At 39.1% G+C, this 14658-nt stretch overlaps 1 protein-coding gene across 1 annotated transcript in view; it reads right to left on the bottom strand.

Moving 5' to 3' along the window:
- LOC306886624 (peptide methionine sulfoxide reductase MsrA-like) overlaps positions 1–13077 on the bottom strand; it is a gene marked incomplete at both ends in the record, with an annotated part of 36517 nt that extends 23440 nt beyond the window's left edge. The window contains one exon of the mRNA XM_079443900.1: positions 12852–13077. Within this exon, the coding sequence (XP_079300026.1) occupies positions 12852–13077 (226 nt within the window). The remainder of the gene's footprint in view (positions 1–12851) is intronic.
- Positions 13078–14658: the final 1581 nt, after the last annotated feature.

Raw genomic sequence — 14658 nt, 5'->3', positions numbered from 1 at the left:
AAAGGATGGACAAGCAAAATGTTTCCCGAGTTGGATGGATGAGGCCAACTGTGCCCTACTGGAATTAGAGCAATAAAGAGGAAGAGAAAAGGGACACAGATGTGGGGAGGATTAGAGCTAAGAAGACTGAAGTGATTTACCACCTAAATCTCCAGGCAGCAAAGGATAGTGGTTTACACACTGTGCACTAATATTAGCATATGGATGAAGAAATGTGTCATGGGCCCACAAACAAATACACACAATAGTGCATTTAGGGCAATAAGCACCACATTCCCCCTTTAATCTCCCTAAAGTTTAAACTATATACGATAAAGACCTTAATCCTGAAAATCTGTCCATTGCCAATTGCAAAAGCTTGGTCTGAAAGTTAGCCTAGCATAGCAAAGTATTAAACTTAGGCACGTAACATATCCCGCACTGCTTGTGCTTTAGACATGAATGATACCACAATTCTTGTGAGCTTGATAAGCAGAGGTGTGCTATTACTTTTCTAAGCAATTTTCTTGAGCTAAAATTCATTTGAACACAGGCCCTGTTTACAACTGGCATTAAGATGACCGATCACAAGTAGATGACGCTAAATACAAGTGTAAAAGGCATCTAAAATGTTTTGAGGTAGACAAAAATGCATTCAACTGGATTGTTTTTATAGTTTAGATGCTCATGTGGTCAAATATGATCGAACAGACGCAAAGGACTTGTATCTAATCAGATGAAAAACACAGATTGCTTTTTAAATAATTTTAATTTGCTTCATTTCCCAATTGCTTGTAATCGCATAACATGGGTTTGTTCAGTCAACAGTATTTGTGATGTAGAGTGAGAAGAAATAAGAGGGAAGTGTCTCAAGGAAATCCAAACAGCACTGGTCAAAAACAGTTTAAGCCTCGGCTGACCACTTGTGATTAGATCACTGAAATCACATCTTAATACCAGGTGAAAACAAGGTCAGTGTCTTAAAAATGGAACACTTGTGACAAGACGCTCAAGTAAAAAAAGCACCGTTAGGTGTGACGCAATGGACAAAGAAGTATTGCTGTCTGTTACAGCAGTGTTTTAAAGGAACTTTAAAATAGCAAAAATTCCCTGAGAGGGTTTTATTGTGCAGATAACAGCTAAAACGCAGCATGCTAACTAAAATAAAATAAACCCCTACATACATCACATGTCCCATCATCCCAGCATCTCACTAGCCACATGTCAGAATTAAAAAAGAAGAGTATGACAGCCAGAATTTAAGCACAAAGTGCATTTGGATTCTTTTGCAAAACTTTAACCCGTTTTGCACATTGAGCACATTTAACAACAAGAATGCTGCTTAACATACAAGGAAATGAGATGACAAGCAAACAACTGAGAGACAAAGACAAGCAGGCAGACAAAAGCCATGCTACCAAATCAAGATAAAAAAAGAGCAGCTTGTTTTGTCACCTTGACAAGCAAAGCTTTCTTTATTCTTGTCAGGGTGAGGACTTCACACACACCTTTGCAGTCACATTCGCCAAATCTCACAATGTTCGAAAAGACCACCTGGCACTGACCTGCCAGCCAAGCATACAATTATGCCATTTCTAATTTCTGCGAGGGAGGATCTGAAAAGAAAAGGGGATAAAACACATTTTCCAAATAAAGAAGGTGAGAAATGGAAGACAAATAAATATTCGGAGTGAGCGATGAAGACAGGAATGGGCAGAGGAATAAAAGAGAGGGATGCGCAACAGATTAGAGCAGCGGAAATATGGAGCTGCACGTTTTTTGTCTTTCATTCCTTCGTGCTTTTTGGCAGCAGATGAACACACTGCCGGTCCATCCAGCGAAGAGTGAAAAAATAACGTAACAAACTGGAATTAAGTGAACTTGGCCAAGAACACGCCAACACAACCAACATCCACAAAAGCTCTGGCACCACAAACCTAGTGTGTTCTCTCTCTCTACCACTCTCCAACCTCCTCCCGTCACCTTCCCATAATGCCTTTCTCTCTCTCGCTCTCTCTCCCTGTTCTTTCTATCTCTCTCACACACTCACACACCAACCACAGCAGTGGGTATTTCTCCCGAGGAGCTCTGGCATGGGTCCAGGAGGTGCCAGTCTGCCTCCTTTAACAGTGCCCTGTGACTGTGCCAAAAGACGCCTTCGCCAACACCACAACACCTTACCAACCACTCCGCCGAAAAAAAGACAGCGAAGACAAAGGGGAAAAAAGAGGAAAAAAGAAAGGAAGGCGGGTGAGCTGGACAAAAGAACCAGAAGAGGACTTTTTATGGAGCGGCGAGATTGGTAAAAGGACTTTTCTTCTCTGAAACTTCGGCTAAAATGGACCTAATTTGGGGTGAATTGTGTTCCGGCAAACAGAAGAAAAAGCAATAGCCTTGATAAATATCAGAAAGCGCACAGAATCGCAACACTATTCCTCAGGGTATTGCATGTTTTCTCTGCAAATTTTATTGGAAGTCTGCCCGTCCATCATCATGGCACTGGAATGAGCCTTCACAATCCCTCAACAACAACGTTCTCATGACCCAAGGACCTGACCTTAACATGGACTATTACAGCATGTGTTTCTGTTGTCAATGTTGCCAATGCTTTTTAAGACTTGAGGATTACACAACTCTAAAATTTACCCTCTATTAAATGGGTATATGAATCAATTGTGATTGGTTGGATGCATATCACTGGTGTTGGGTTCAGACAACTTCAGACAATACATAATCTAGAATTATCAAACAGTTTGGAACCAATTGGAAATGATTTCACTATTTGTAATTCAATTATAAACAACACCTAACAGGGTGAAATATTGATTCACCTGATTCCATAACCACCTAAATTTGTCTTGAAGGTAAACTGTGTATCTTGCTTCAAGTGGGACTATATAAACAAATCTACTGTGGAGAAAATGTCTATACTGCATGTAGGCCTACCTGCTGTGTTTATGACTCTGAATATGAAGGAAAAATCAAAGCAATCTCAATATGAAAGTGTCTTATACCAACTAGTCTTCACGTTCTTGTTAAACATTGCACATTCAAGGCCGTTTTTGTTGGACCGCACCAACACAACCTCATGCTGGGTCAACTTGAATCAGCTGAGACACTGGAGTCACCGACAAGTTCAAGTGCCCGTATGTCCCCTGGAGGCGACTGCTGATGCATTCATACCATACTTTCTATTCAAACCTGTATCCAAGCAACCATTTCCGGTTGCTATGGTGAAGGCCGGCCCCCCTCATTGCTACAGTTTGCAAGATAGTGCACGTAATCTGTGGAACACCTCCAGCATTCTGATGCCAGAGACAAAACATAAGCTAACAGATACAGTTGTAGAAAAACTGTATTTTCAGGCCCTAAGCAAACAAATGTCAACTTTCTGAATTATTTGATAATGTAAAAATATTAGTTTTATACAATAGCTGTATAAAAATGTTCACAGTTGCACTGATGAACATGGCTTTGCTAAGCATGAAGACCCAAAAGAGTCCATAATATAGATTTGTTCTTATGAAACCCCCAGAAAGCTCATGACTTATAGCAAAAGGCCAGTAGTATCTTGTAATCTAGGGGTTTGGAATCTCGGCTACTAACTCAAAGGTTACGGTTTCTATCTCAGGAAGGGGAAGCTCAGGATCTGGAGAGCTACTTTGATTACAGTTTTACTCGTCACCACTGTGCCCTTGAGCAAAGCTCTTAACTACAGACTGTTCACGGCGGACTGAGCCTCCTATTTGTGTATTCTATGTAGCTTTGGATAAAAAGCATCTGCTAAACACTTCTGTGCGGGGGGTGATGGAAAACCAATAGCAGTCACCCAGTCACTCTTTACAGAACTTGTTCTTCTCCAAGGTCAGATGAAATTGCTCTTTAAATGGCAATGAGGTAGAATGTGCATCATTTCAGAAGACATACACACAATGAAAGAATCGGCTAATTTCCCCAAATAAGGATTTTAGTAATACTAAGTAATACTAATGATATACAGACAAGTCTGACAAGGCTGAACATAACTAAAATTACCCAAATTATTCATTAACTTAAATTTTATCTAATGAAGTTAATTAATTACAATAGGGCGGGGCGATAAAACGATATCGATAATTTTTGCGAGATAATTTTCCTCGATAAAATGATAAGAGTTCGATACAATGTTTACGTGACAAAAGCAGAATGAAACCACGCTACTTGTTTGAACCGTGCCACACAGACCATTTATCCCGGTTTAAAGTTCAAACTGCAGCGAGCAGATGCGTTTACTCGCTTATGAGTCCCTGTCACATAAACACAAAACAGTGCTGTGAGATCCAGTGTGAAATGCATGAGTTTAGTGAACAACACAAATGATTGAGTGATTTAAATGAGTTTAAAGCCAGATGAAACAGCGCTGACAAAAAGCAGAAACACTGTACGCAATGATACAGTCAGAAGGCATTTCAATCTACAAATCCCCATCATTTACCATGGATTTACTGTAGTAACACTAACTGCACCATGGTATTTGGGCAGAAATGTGGGATATTCATATCAAATTATATTATATTATCAATGTAGACATGTAATAAACGTATTAAAGCAGTAATGGAATATAATTACAGTGTTTTGTGTGATTAAGCTATAGTAACTGTGCATGTATGCTACTACGGAAGATCAATGGCCTCAAACCGTCAGAATAATTACATTTCAAAAATGAGGTTGTTACAATTTTTACAGATGTTACTACTACTGTCAAACTAATTTAATATTAATATTGCAGCCTGCACTGCAAACTGTGCTGAATGAAGGTCATCAAAGTCAACCAACACAAACCTTTTTCATGATTTGAAACTCATTAGAACATGTATAAACTCATATATCACTCATTAGAACATGTAGAAACTAAGAAATTATTTTTTCTATTAAGATATTTATTTTGTTAAGCAAAAACCCGGAAAAGTGCATAATTAAAAAAAAAGTGTTTGGCATCTTAAAGAGCAGTTTAAAAACACAATTTAGAGTTGGTTTCTACAAGTTTTCCTTAGAAAGTTAAAAATCTGCCTTTAAACTTGAAAGAAATAAAGATTTGAAATTTATCGTGATAATTATCGATATCAACTGATATGACTTTTTTTTATTGTGATAATTTTTTTGGCCATATCGCCCAGCCCTAATTACAATCCTAAACATTTTTTGTAATGAGATTTGAAAGAGATTTTCATGCGAACGCTGTGCACAAAACATCAACATCTAATGAAATGCTTATTTGGATACATCACATTTAAATAGACTGCTAATAAAGCCATTTAAATAAAGAGGCGTGACTGTGGCGATGACATCAGTACATTTTCTCAGGCAATTCTGGGCTGAAACTGTGCCAGCATGGCAACAGCAGGTAAGGTTTGATCATCCTCCCCAAAACCCTGTTCCACCCCCCATGGATGCAGAGGTCTGGAAGCTTCCGCCATGCCGTGACAGCGAGCTGCTTCGACAGAAGGGCCGGGAATGCGTGACGGGGGCGGAGCTTTCATGCGCATAATGCACAGATGGGCCCCTGGACACTGCTAGGGCACCAGAACTCCCAGGATGCACCAGGCCAGCAAAACTCTCATGGTTATATCTGAAGGCACAGAATCACCTGGTTGTTTGCTGGTGATTACATACATTTATTTATTTAAAGTAGGGAACACCACAACCATTTTTGAAATAAGGGCAGGGAGTGCCTAGTAGCCAACTGTTCCTAGTTTTACTCTAAAAAGACAAGAACTCAGTCCTGCCAAGTAAGCCAAGGACGGATGCATTTTTAATGATCCTTTTCATCTAACCATAGCAGACATGGAAAAGAAGTGAATGTGGGCTTCGCTAGTACACTAAATGTTATAGTCCTGAATGCTTGTCCTCATCAGAGCATCCCAGGCTAATGATAGAAACATTTTACATCACTGAGAATCACTCTGTCCACCCAAAAGAGTTTCAGTTCATGTCCCAAACTTACAAATTATGGCATTTATAATGTTACTAATGAGAGAATTTTGCTAGAACGTAACACGTTAGAGAAGACTTTATTATGCTGCACCCTTTTTTATTTTTTGCCAATTTTACCCATTTTAATTATTTAAAAATATGAGTTATCTTGTGTTTTTTTCCCCCTTTTTCTTCTAAGTATTTACGCTGTCATTGTAGCTCTGTAATCTTACTGTTATTTCAAATAAAAAAAATAAAAATAAAAATATGAGTTAGTGCAAAATTAATACCGATAGCAAAGTAGTTTTTGAGTTATGTCCATCCTGTTATATCATTATAAATACAAGTAAATAAATAAATACATATATTCTACACGTAGATTCTACTTTCAAACTATATTTAATATTATTAAATGTATTAGAAATTAAATTACTATTGATTTGGTGCTTTTTCCCCACTCAGTTGTGACATTAGTATGAAACAGACAAATTATATTATAATTACTTATATTTAAATACATTATAATGTATCAAATAAGATTGGGTGACAAGGGCATTGCTACACCTAAAGCTCTACTGGGGCACAGGCCCTTTTTTTTTTATATTTATTTATTTTTATTTTTTTCTATCACTTTTTTCTTGAAAGCCTGCTGTGTGCAAGAAGTGTGCAACACAATGCACTGTACAAACTTCCGTTGTTTAAATCACTATTCTTACAATGCAACAATACTGAGGAAGGTAAATATGTATGTTTGAACATTTTTAAGTATCTTTAACATACTTAACAAGAACATTAACATTGTTTACGGCATAAATGGCATACACTGTATGGAAATAATAAAAGCAGCTTGCACATCTGCATTCTTCTACATTACACAATGATAACAATAAATAATTACATCTTTTCAAGAATTTACAATTACAATATTTCAAGAAACCAGTCATTTTATGGCTGCAACTAAAATAAAGAGCATATTTAATCTAGAAAAAAAAAAAAAAAAACAAAAAAAAAAAACAAAGGCATTTTCCCGGTTTCTCAGCCAAGTCCAAACAAGTTTGGTTAATTTTTTGAGCATTAAATTGTACTGCCTATAACAGTACCAGTGGCGTGCGGTGGTGTTTTAAAATGAGGAGGTAGTTATATATATATATATATATATATATATATATATATATATATATATATATATATATATATATATATATATATATATATACAGTGCCCTCCAAAAGTATTGGAACAGTGAGGCCAATTCCTTTATTTTTGCTGTAGACTGAAAACATTTGGGTTTGACATCAAAAGATGAATATGAGATGAGAGATTAACATTTCAGCTTTTATTTACAGGTATTTTCATCTGGATCTGATAGACAATTTAGAAGATAGCACCTTTTGTTTGAACCCACACATTTTTCATGTTACCAAAAGTATTGGAACAGACAGAATTAACATAGATTAAAGTGAAAAAGACTTCATATTTAGTTGTAAATCCCTTGCTTTCAATAACTGCATCAAGCCTGTGACCCATTGACATCACCAAACTTCTGCATTCTTCTTTTGTGATGTTTTTCCAGGCTTTCACTGCAGCCTCTTTCAGTTTTTTTTTTTTTTGGGGGGGGGGGTTACTCTCTTCAGTGTCTTCTTTAGCAGGTAAAATGCATACTCTACAGGGTTTAAGTGTGGAGATTGACTTGGCCAGCCTAAAACCTTCCACTTCTTGCCCCTGATGAACTCCTTTGTTGTTTTGGCACTATGTTTTGGGTTATTATCTTGCTGCATGATGAAGGATCTCCCAATCAGTTTGGTTGCATCTTTCTGTAAATTGTCAGACAAAATATTTCTGTAGACTTCTGAGTTAATTTTGCTGCTGCCATCATGTGTTACATCATTAATGAAGATTAATGAGCCTGTCCCAGAAGAAGCGATGAAAGCCCAAGCCATTACATTACTTGTGTAATGTGTACTATAATGTACACCTGTGTACACTGTGTTTCAGATGAGCTTGTATGTTTGGGATCGTGAGCAGATCCTTTCTTTCTCCAAACTTTAGCCTTTCCATCACTTTGGTCCATAAAACCAGTCCATAAAATCTTGTCCCAGAATTTTTGAGGCTCGTCTCCTATTCTTCTTGCTAATGAGTGGTTTGCATCTTCTGGTGTAGCCTCTGTACTTTTGTTCATGAAGTCTTCTGCGAACAGTAGATTGTGATGCCTTCACTCCTGCCCTCTGGAGGTTGTTGCTGATGTCACTAACAGTTGTTTTAGGGTCTTTCTTTACAGCTGTCACAATGTTTCTGTCATCAACTGCAGATGTTTTCCTTGAGCTACCCGTTTGAGGTGTGTTACACCAGTGGTTTCTTTCTTCCTCAGGAGATTCCAAATGGTTGTACTTGCTATTGCCAGTGTTTGTGCAATGGTTTGATTGATTTTTCATCTTCACTCAGCTTCACAATTGCTCGTTTTTCACCCATAGACCCCTCTCTGGTTTTCATGTTGGTTACACGTCTAACTAACTATAAATGCAGTCTGCACGGATCTGAAACTGAGCGCAGACATTCAGTGCTATTTATTGTTTGAATAATACATTAATTGGACACACCAGGGCCACAAAACACACCTGTCAGTCACATGTTCCAATACTTTTGGTAACATGAAAAAAGGGTGGGATCAAACAAAAGGTGCTATCTTCTAAGTTGTGTATCAGATCCAGATGAAAATACATGTAAATAAAAGTTGAAATGTTAATCTCTCATCTCATATTCATCTTTTGATGTCAAACCCAAATGTTTACAGTCTACAGCAAAAATAAAGGAATTGGCCTCACTGTTCCAATACTTTTGGAGGGTACTGTATATGTAAACTCATGTCCCCGTTACACTTAATTTTTTCATATTTTATTAATATATCATAATTATACATTTCATAGTGTTTTGATGCATTTTTACATTTATTCCAAAATAATAACAATAGGCAGTAACAATTTGAACAATACTTATTTTGGAAAGACTTCACTAGTTAGGCTAACATTAGTTAACATAAACTAAGAATGAACAACACTTCTACAGCATTTATTAATCTTAGTTAGATGCTATTTACACTAAGTGCAAATAACTATAGATTCTATTTACGCTATGTATACTACTTATTGCAAATAGTGGCAATTATCTTCACATTAGTATTGTAGAACTTATAAAATACATATTGAGAGTAAATTATAATTTCATAATTTATAATTCAAATTATTAAATGGATGCCACCGTATTGGAGCAATATAAGCCCTTCCTATACCTACCCGATGTAATATGAGATTTGAAAATGGAGAAAAAATAAGTTCGGTAAAGGGCGGAATCGAACCCGGGTCGATCGCATCAAAATTGACTTCGGCATGCACTTTACTCTCTACGCCACTGGACTTGTTCACTAATAAAGGTCTTTTGTAGTAACCTTACACTGATGGGCGGAGTTAGTGTAAATAGCTTCTACGAACAGTGTAATAAACACTTTAATAGTGAACTGATGTTCAGATATTCTTTTTAATAGTCAACTTTTTCGAGTCATCGTCATAAAAGCCCTGTAAACTGTCACAGACACAAAGATACATCTTTCATTTCATCAAGTTGAATGCTCACTAACTGACACGGACATCACGTTTTCAGGCCATTTCAAGTTTTATTTTGATGTGACACATAGCAGTAAAATCTAAGCAGGAGAGTTGTTTACTTAATATTTAGTCAATAACGCCATCATTTTCTTCATTCATGCTGAGAGCTCGCACGAAAACAAGAGGCGGGATTTATCGCATGAACCAATCACATTCAATCATAACTGATCATATCCAATCATATCGCGATGGAGGCACTGCCACCTCTCACGTGCGTTAGGTTACTACGTTGCATATAGACCAGTTTTTTGGTTTGTTTGTTTTTGCCGCGATTATCAATGTGAATGAATACACTGACAAATAAAGTAAATTGTTAAAACTTTATACTGAGGCACAGCAGATTTATACTGGGGCACTGCAGATTTATACTGGGGCACTGCACTGCAGATTTATACTGGGGCACTGCACTGCAGATTTATACTGGGGCACAGCAGATTTATACTGGGGCACTGCAGATTTATACTGGGGCACTGCAGATTTATACTGGGGCACTGCAGATTTATACTGGGGCACAGCAGATTTATACTGGGGCACTGCAGATTTATACTGGGGCACAGCAGATTTATACTGGGGCACTGCAGATTTATACTGGGGCACAGCAGATTTATACTGGGGCACTGCAGATTTATACTGGGGCACAGCAGATTTATACTGGGGCACAGCAGATTTATACTGGGGCACTGCAGATTTATACTGGGGCACTGCAGATTTATACTGGGGCACTGCAGATTTATACTGGGGCACAGCAGATTTATACTGGGGCACTGCAGATTTATACTGGGGCACTGCAGATTTATACTGGGGCACTGCAGATTTATACTGGGGCACAGCAGATTTATACTGGGGCACTGCAGATTTATACTGGGGCACTGCAGATTTATACTGGGGCACTGCAGATTTATACTGGGGCACAGCAGATTTATACTGGGGCACAGCAGATTTATACTGGGGCACTGCAGATTTATACTGGGGCACTGCACTGCAGATTTATACTGGGGCACAGCAGATTTATACTGGGGCACAGCAGATTTATACTGGGGCACTGCAGATTTATACTGGGGCACAGCAGATTTATACTGGGGCACAGCAGATTTATACTGGGGCACAGCAGATTTATACTGGGGCACTGCAGATTTATACTGGGGCACTGCAGATTTATACTGGGGCAGAGCAGATTTATACTGGGGCACTGCAGATTTATACTGGGGCACTGCAGATTTATACTGGGGCACTGCACTGCAGATTTATACTGGGGCACTGCACTGCAGATTTATACTGGGGCACTGCAGATTTATACTGGGGCACAGCAGATTTATACTGGGGCACAGCAGATTTATACTGGGGCACTGCAGATTTATACTGGGGCACTGCACTGCAGATTTATACTGGGGCACAGCAGATTTATACTGGGGCACAGCAGATTTATACTGGGGCACTGCAGATTTATACTGGGGCACTGCACTGCAGATTTATACTGGGGCACAGCAGATTTATACTGGGGCACAGCAGATTTATACTGGGGCACAGCAGATTTATACTGGGGCACTGCAGATTTATACTGGGGCACTGCAGATTTATACTGGGGCAGAGCAGATTTATACTGGGGCACTGCAGATTTATACTGGGGCACTGCAGATTTATACTGGGGCACTGCACTGCAGATTTATACTGGGGCACTGCACTGCAGATTTATACTGGGGCAAAGCAGATTTATACTGGGGCACAGCAGATTTATACTGGGGCACTGCAGATTTATACTGGGGCACAGCAGATTTATACTGGGGCACTGCACTGCAGATTTATACTGGGGCACTGCACTGCAGATTTATACTGGGGCACAGCAGATTTATACTGGGGCACTGCACTGCAGATTTATACTGGGGCACAGCAGATTTATACTGGGGCACTGCAGATTTATATTGGGGCACTGCAGATTTATACTGGGGCACAGCAGATTTATACTGGGGCACAGCAGATTTATACTGGGGCACAGCAGATTTATACTGGGGCACTGCAGATTTATATTGGGGCACTGCAGATTTATATTGGGGCACTGCAGATTTATACTGGGGCACAGCAGATTTATACTGGGGCACTGCAGATTTATACTGGGGCACAGCAGATTTATACTGGGGCACAGCAGATTTATACTGGGGCACTGCAGATTTATACTGGGGAACTGCAGATTTATACTGGGGCACAGCAGATTTATACTGGGGCACTGCAGATTTATATTGGGGCACTGCAGATTTATATTGGGGCACTGCAGATTTATACTGGGGCACAGCAGATTTATACTGGGGCACTGCAGATTTATACTGGGGCACAGCAGATTTATACTGGGGCACAGCAGATTTATACTGGGGCACTGCAGATTTATACTGGGGAACTGCACTGCAGATTTATACTGGGGAACTGCACTGCAGATTTATACTGGGGCACTGCACTGCAGATTTATACTGGGGCACAGCAGATTTATACTGGGGCACTGCAGATTTATACTGGGACACTGCACTGCAGATTTATACTGGGGCACTGCACTGCAGATTTATACTGGGACACAGCAGATTTATACTGGGGCACTGCACTGCAGATTTATACTGGGGCACTGCAGATTTATACTGGGACACAGCAGATTTATACTGGGGCACTGCAGATTTATACTGGGGCACTGCAGATTTATACTGGGGCACTGCAGATTTATACTGGGACACAGCAGATTTATACTGGGGCACTGCAGATTTATACTGGGGCACTGCAGATTTATACTGGGGCACTGCAGAGTTATACTGGGCACGTGTCCCTGTAAAAGGGGTCTAGCAACGCCCCTGGCTGACACATCTCAGTTAACTCAAGTATTGACAATTATTAGAAGTTTACTAGGGTTTTATGCAATTTATCAAAAAACCTGTTCTGTTATTAAGTTTCAAAGCCCAAAACGCACCGAATTCTAGAAATGATCCATCAAATCAATTAGCCTATACAAAACTACAGAGCTTTAAAGATTCTTACAGAGTATAAATGATGTTTTATATTCATTTACTCTGATACAAGTGTGTCATTTAGCCGGTTAGGTATTCCGGTTACCATGGTTTTTGTTTGAATGCGGAAGTTGCTGTCTATACAACTGTCCTGATGTCCCGGATGTAATGTGACACATGAGAGTTTATTTCTGAGTAAGGCACGAGAGTCAAATCGAGCTGCTTTAACATCAGTGTCCCCTGACATGTCCCTTGACATTTCACGAGAGACGGAATTTACCTGCCACGATCATTTTCTCCTCCCTGCCCTTCAGAGAGCGCTCTTTGGTGGACAAAACGCTCTTGTTTGCCATACTGAGCTGAGCGACTGTCACGCGCAGACCGAGCTGCAGCACGATGAGGATGATAATGACGGCCGCGTGCGCTCCCGTTTGCAGAAATAAACATGTCCGCGCGAGCGCCATGGAGCTGGAGGAGGAGTGAGGGGACGGCCTCGCCCACCTCATGAATATTCATCAAGTGCTGGGGGACTTCGCCACATGAATATTAACTACCCAGAGGTTAATGTGACTTTGCCACAAAAGCCTCCCGTGCGGTATGTGCGGGTAAGAAATTAAATTAAAATAAATATCCACATTAAGATAGCAGTTCGGCATGCAAATGAGCTTCCAGAACCCCCGTCACTACAGCAAAACTGAGCATCTGTGTGTTGTCGTAGAGGAGCGCGGCTACATACATTAAAATTAGCATCTGGAATCCATTCATCATGATTATTGCTATTTCTGTGCATGTAAATACTTGCGTTATATCCTTCCATTGCAGTGGTGGCTTTATTCAGTGACAAGTGTCAAAATATAGGCACTGCCTCTAAACCTTGTCAAAAACGATGCTTTTCCATTCCTTAAACGTTAAATTCCTCATTTAATTCAAGATGTCAGTTCAGGTTATCATCCAAACTGTATATGTAGGCATGTACTAATGCTGTGCTTCACCCTTCCAGTCAAATCTATTCACTGCACTGAAATATTAAACAAGGTTAACATGTAGACCACCAGTGATCCACAGAATCCTATAAACTTTACTTTAAGATTTGTAGCTGTAATGACAGCAAGTATGGCTTTTCTTTTCTATGTTTGGATTGCAGATACTGCTCAACAGCGCTCTGTTAATTTCAACCACATTTTAAGAAGTTACATAGATGAATTGTGTAAGCATTGCATCATAAACATTTGAAAAAAAAGATAAATTATTCATGTTTTTAAAAGCAAATATACATTACACCATGCGTGTACAGGCTAGAAGGATGAAAGAAAGACAAAAAGCTGGCTTTTTGTTGTAATTTATTTTCACTTTTAAAATTTCAGCCTCTTATCTGAGAAAAGGAGTAGGCTTGGTGTCACCTGTAGAGGTGTTAAGGGCATAAAGAGAGGCTTTGAAATTGCTTTGCAAATGAGATATAATTACCAAATGCACGCTAGCAAGAGCAGCAGTGCTAAAAAAAAAAACAGAGGAGGAAATCACTGGTTCATGGAAGCTGTGAAACGGATATACAGATATATATAAAATATGTAAATATTCAAATGAACAGTTCACCCCAAAATGACAATTTGCTAAAACGTGTACCCTCAGGTCATCTAAGATGTAGTTTGTTTGAAAAGATTTGGAGAAATTTAGCATTAGATTATTGCTCATCAAAGGATCCTCTGCAGTGAACGAGAGTCCTAACAGTTATTGACACGACTCCACAAGTAATTGACACGACTCCAGAGTCCAGTCCATCAGTTAACATTTTCAAACCATTGTTTTTGGCTAAAATACAAGTCCTCTATCCATAATATTGCTTTCTCCAGTTAAAAAGCCATCTTGCCTGAATCTTGTCTGTATGTAAAGACCAACCACTGTCTACAAAACAAATATGTTGGTGGATTTTGAAAGGACAACAGGGAAATTACTTTTTTTACTGGAGGAAACATTATTATGGATTATGGACTATTTTAATGATGGATTTGTTTCTTACAAACATGCAGCTTTTCACTTTACAAGATGTTAATTGATGGGATAGAGTTGTGTGGATTACTTGTGATGTT

Source organism: Barbus barbus, assembly GCF_936440315.1.
Source record: "Barbus barbus genome assembly, chromosome: 20".
Taxonomy (NCBI): Eukaryota; Metazoa; Chordata; class Actinopteri; order Cypriniformes; family Cyprinidae; genus Barbus; species Barbus barbus.
This window is presented reverse-complemented; position numbering and strand designations above follow the sequence as displayed.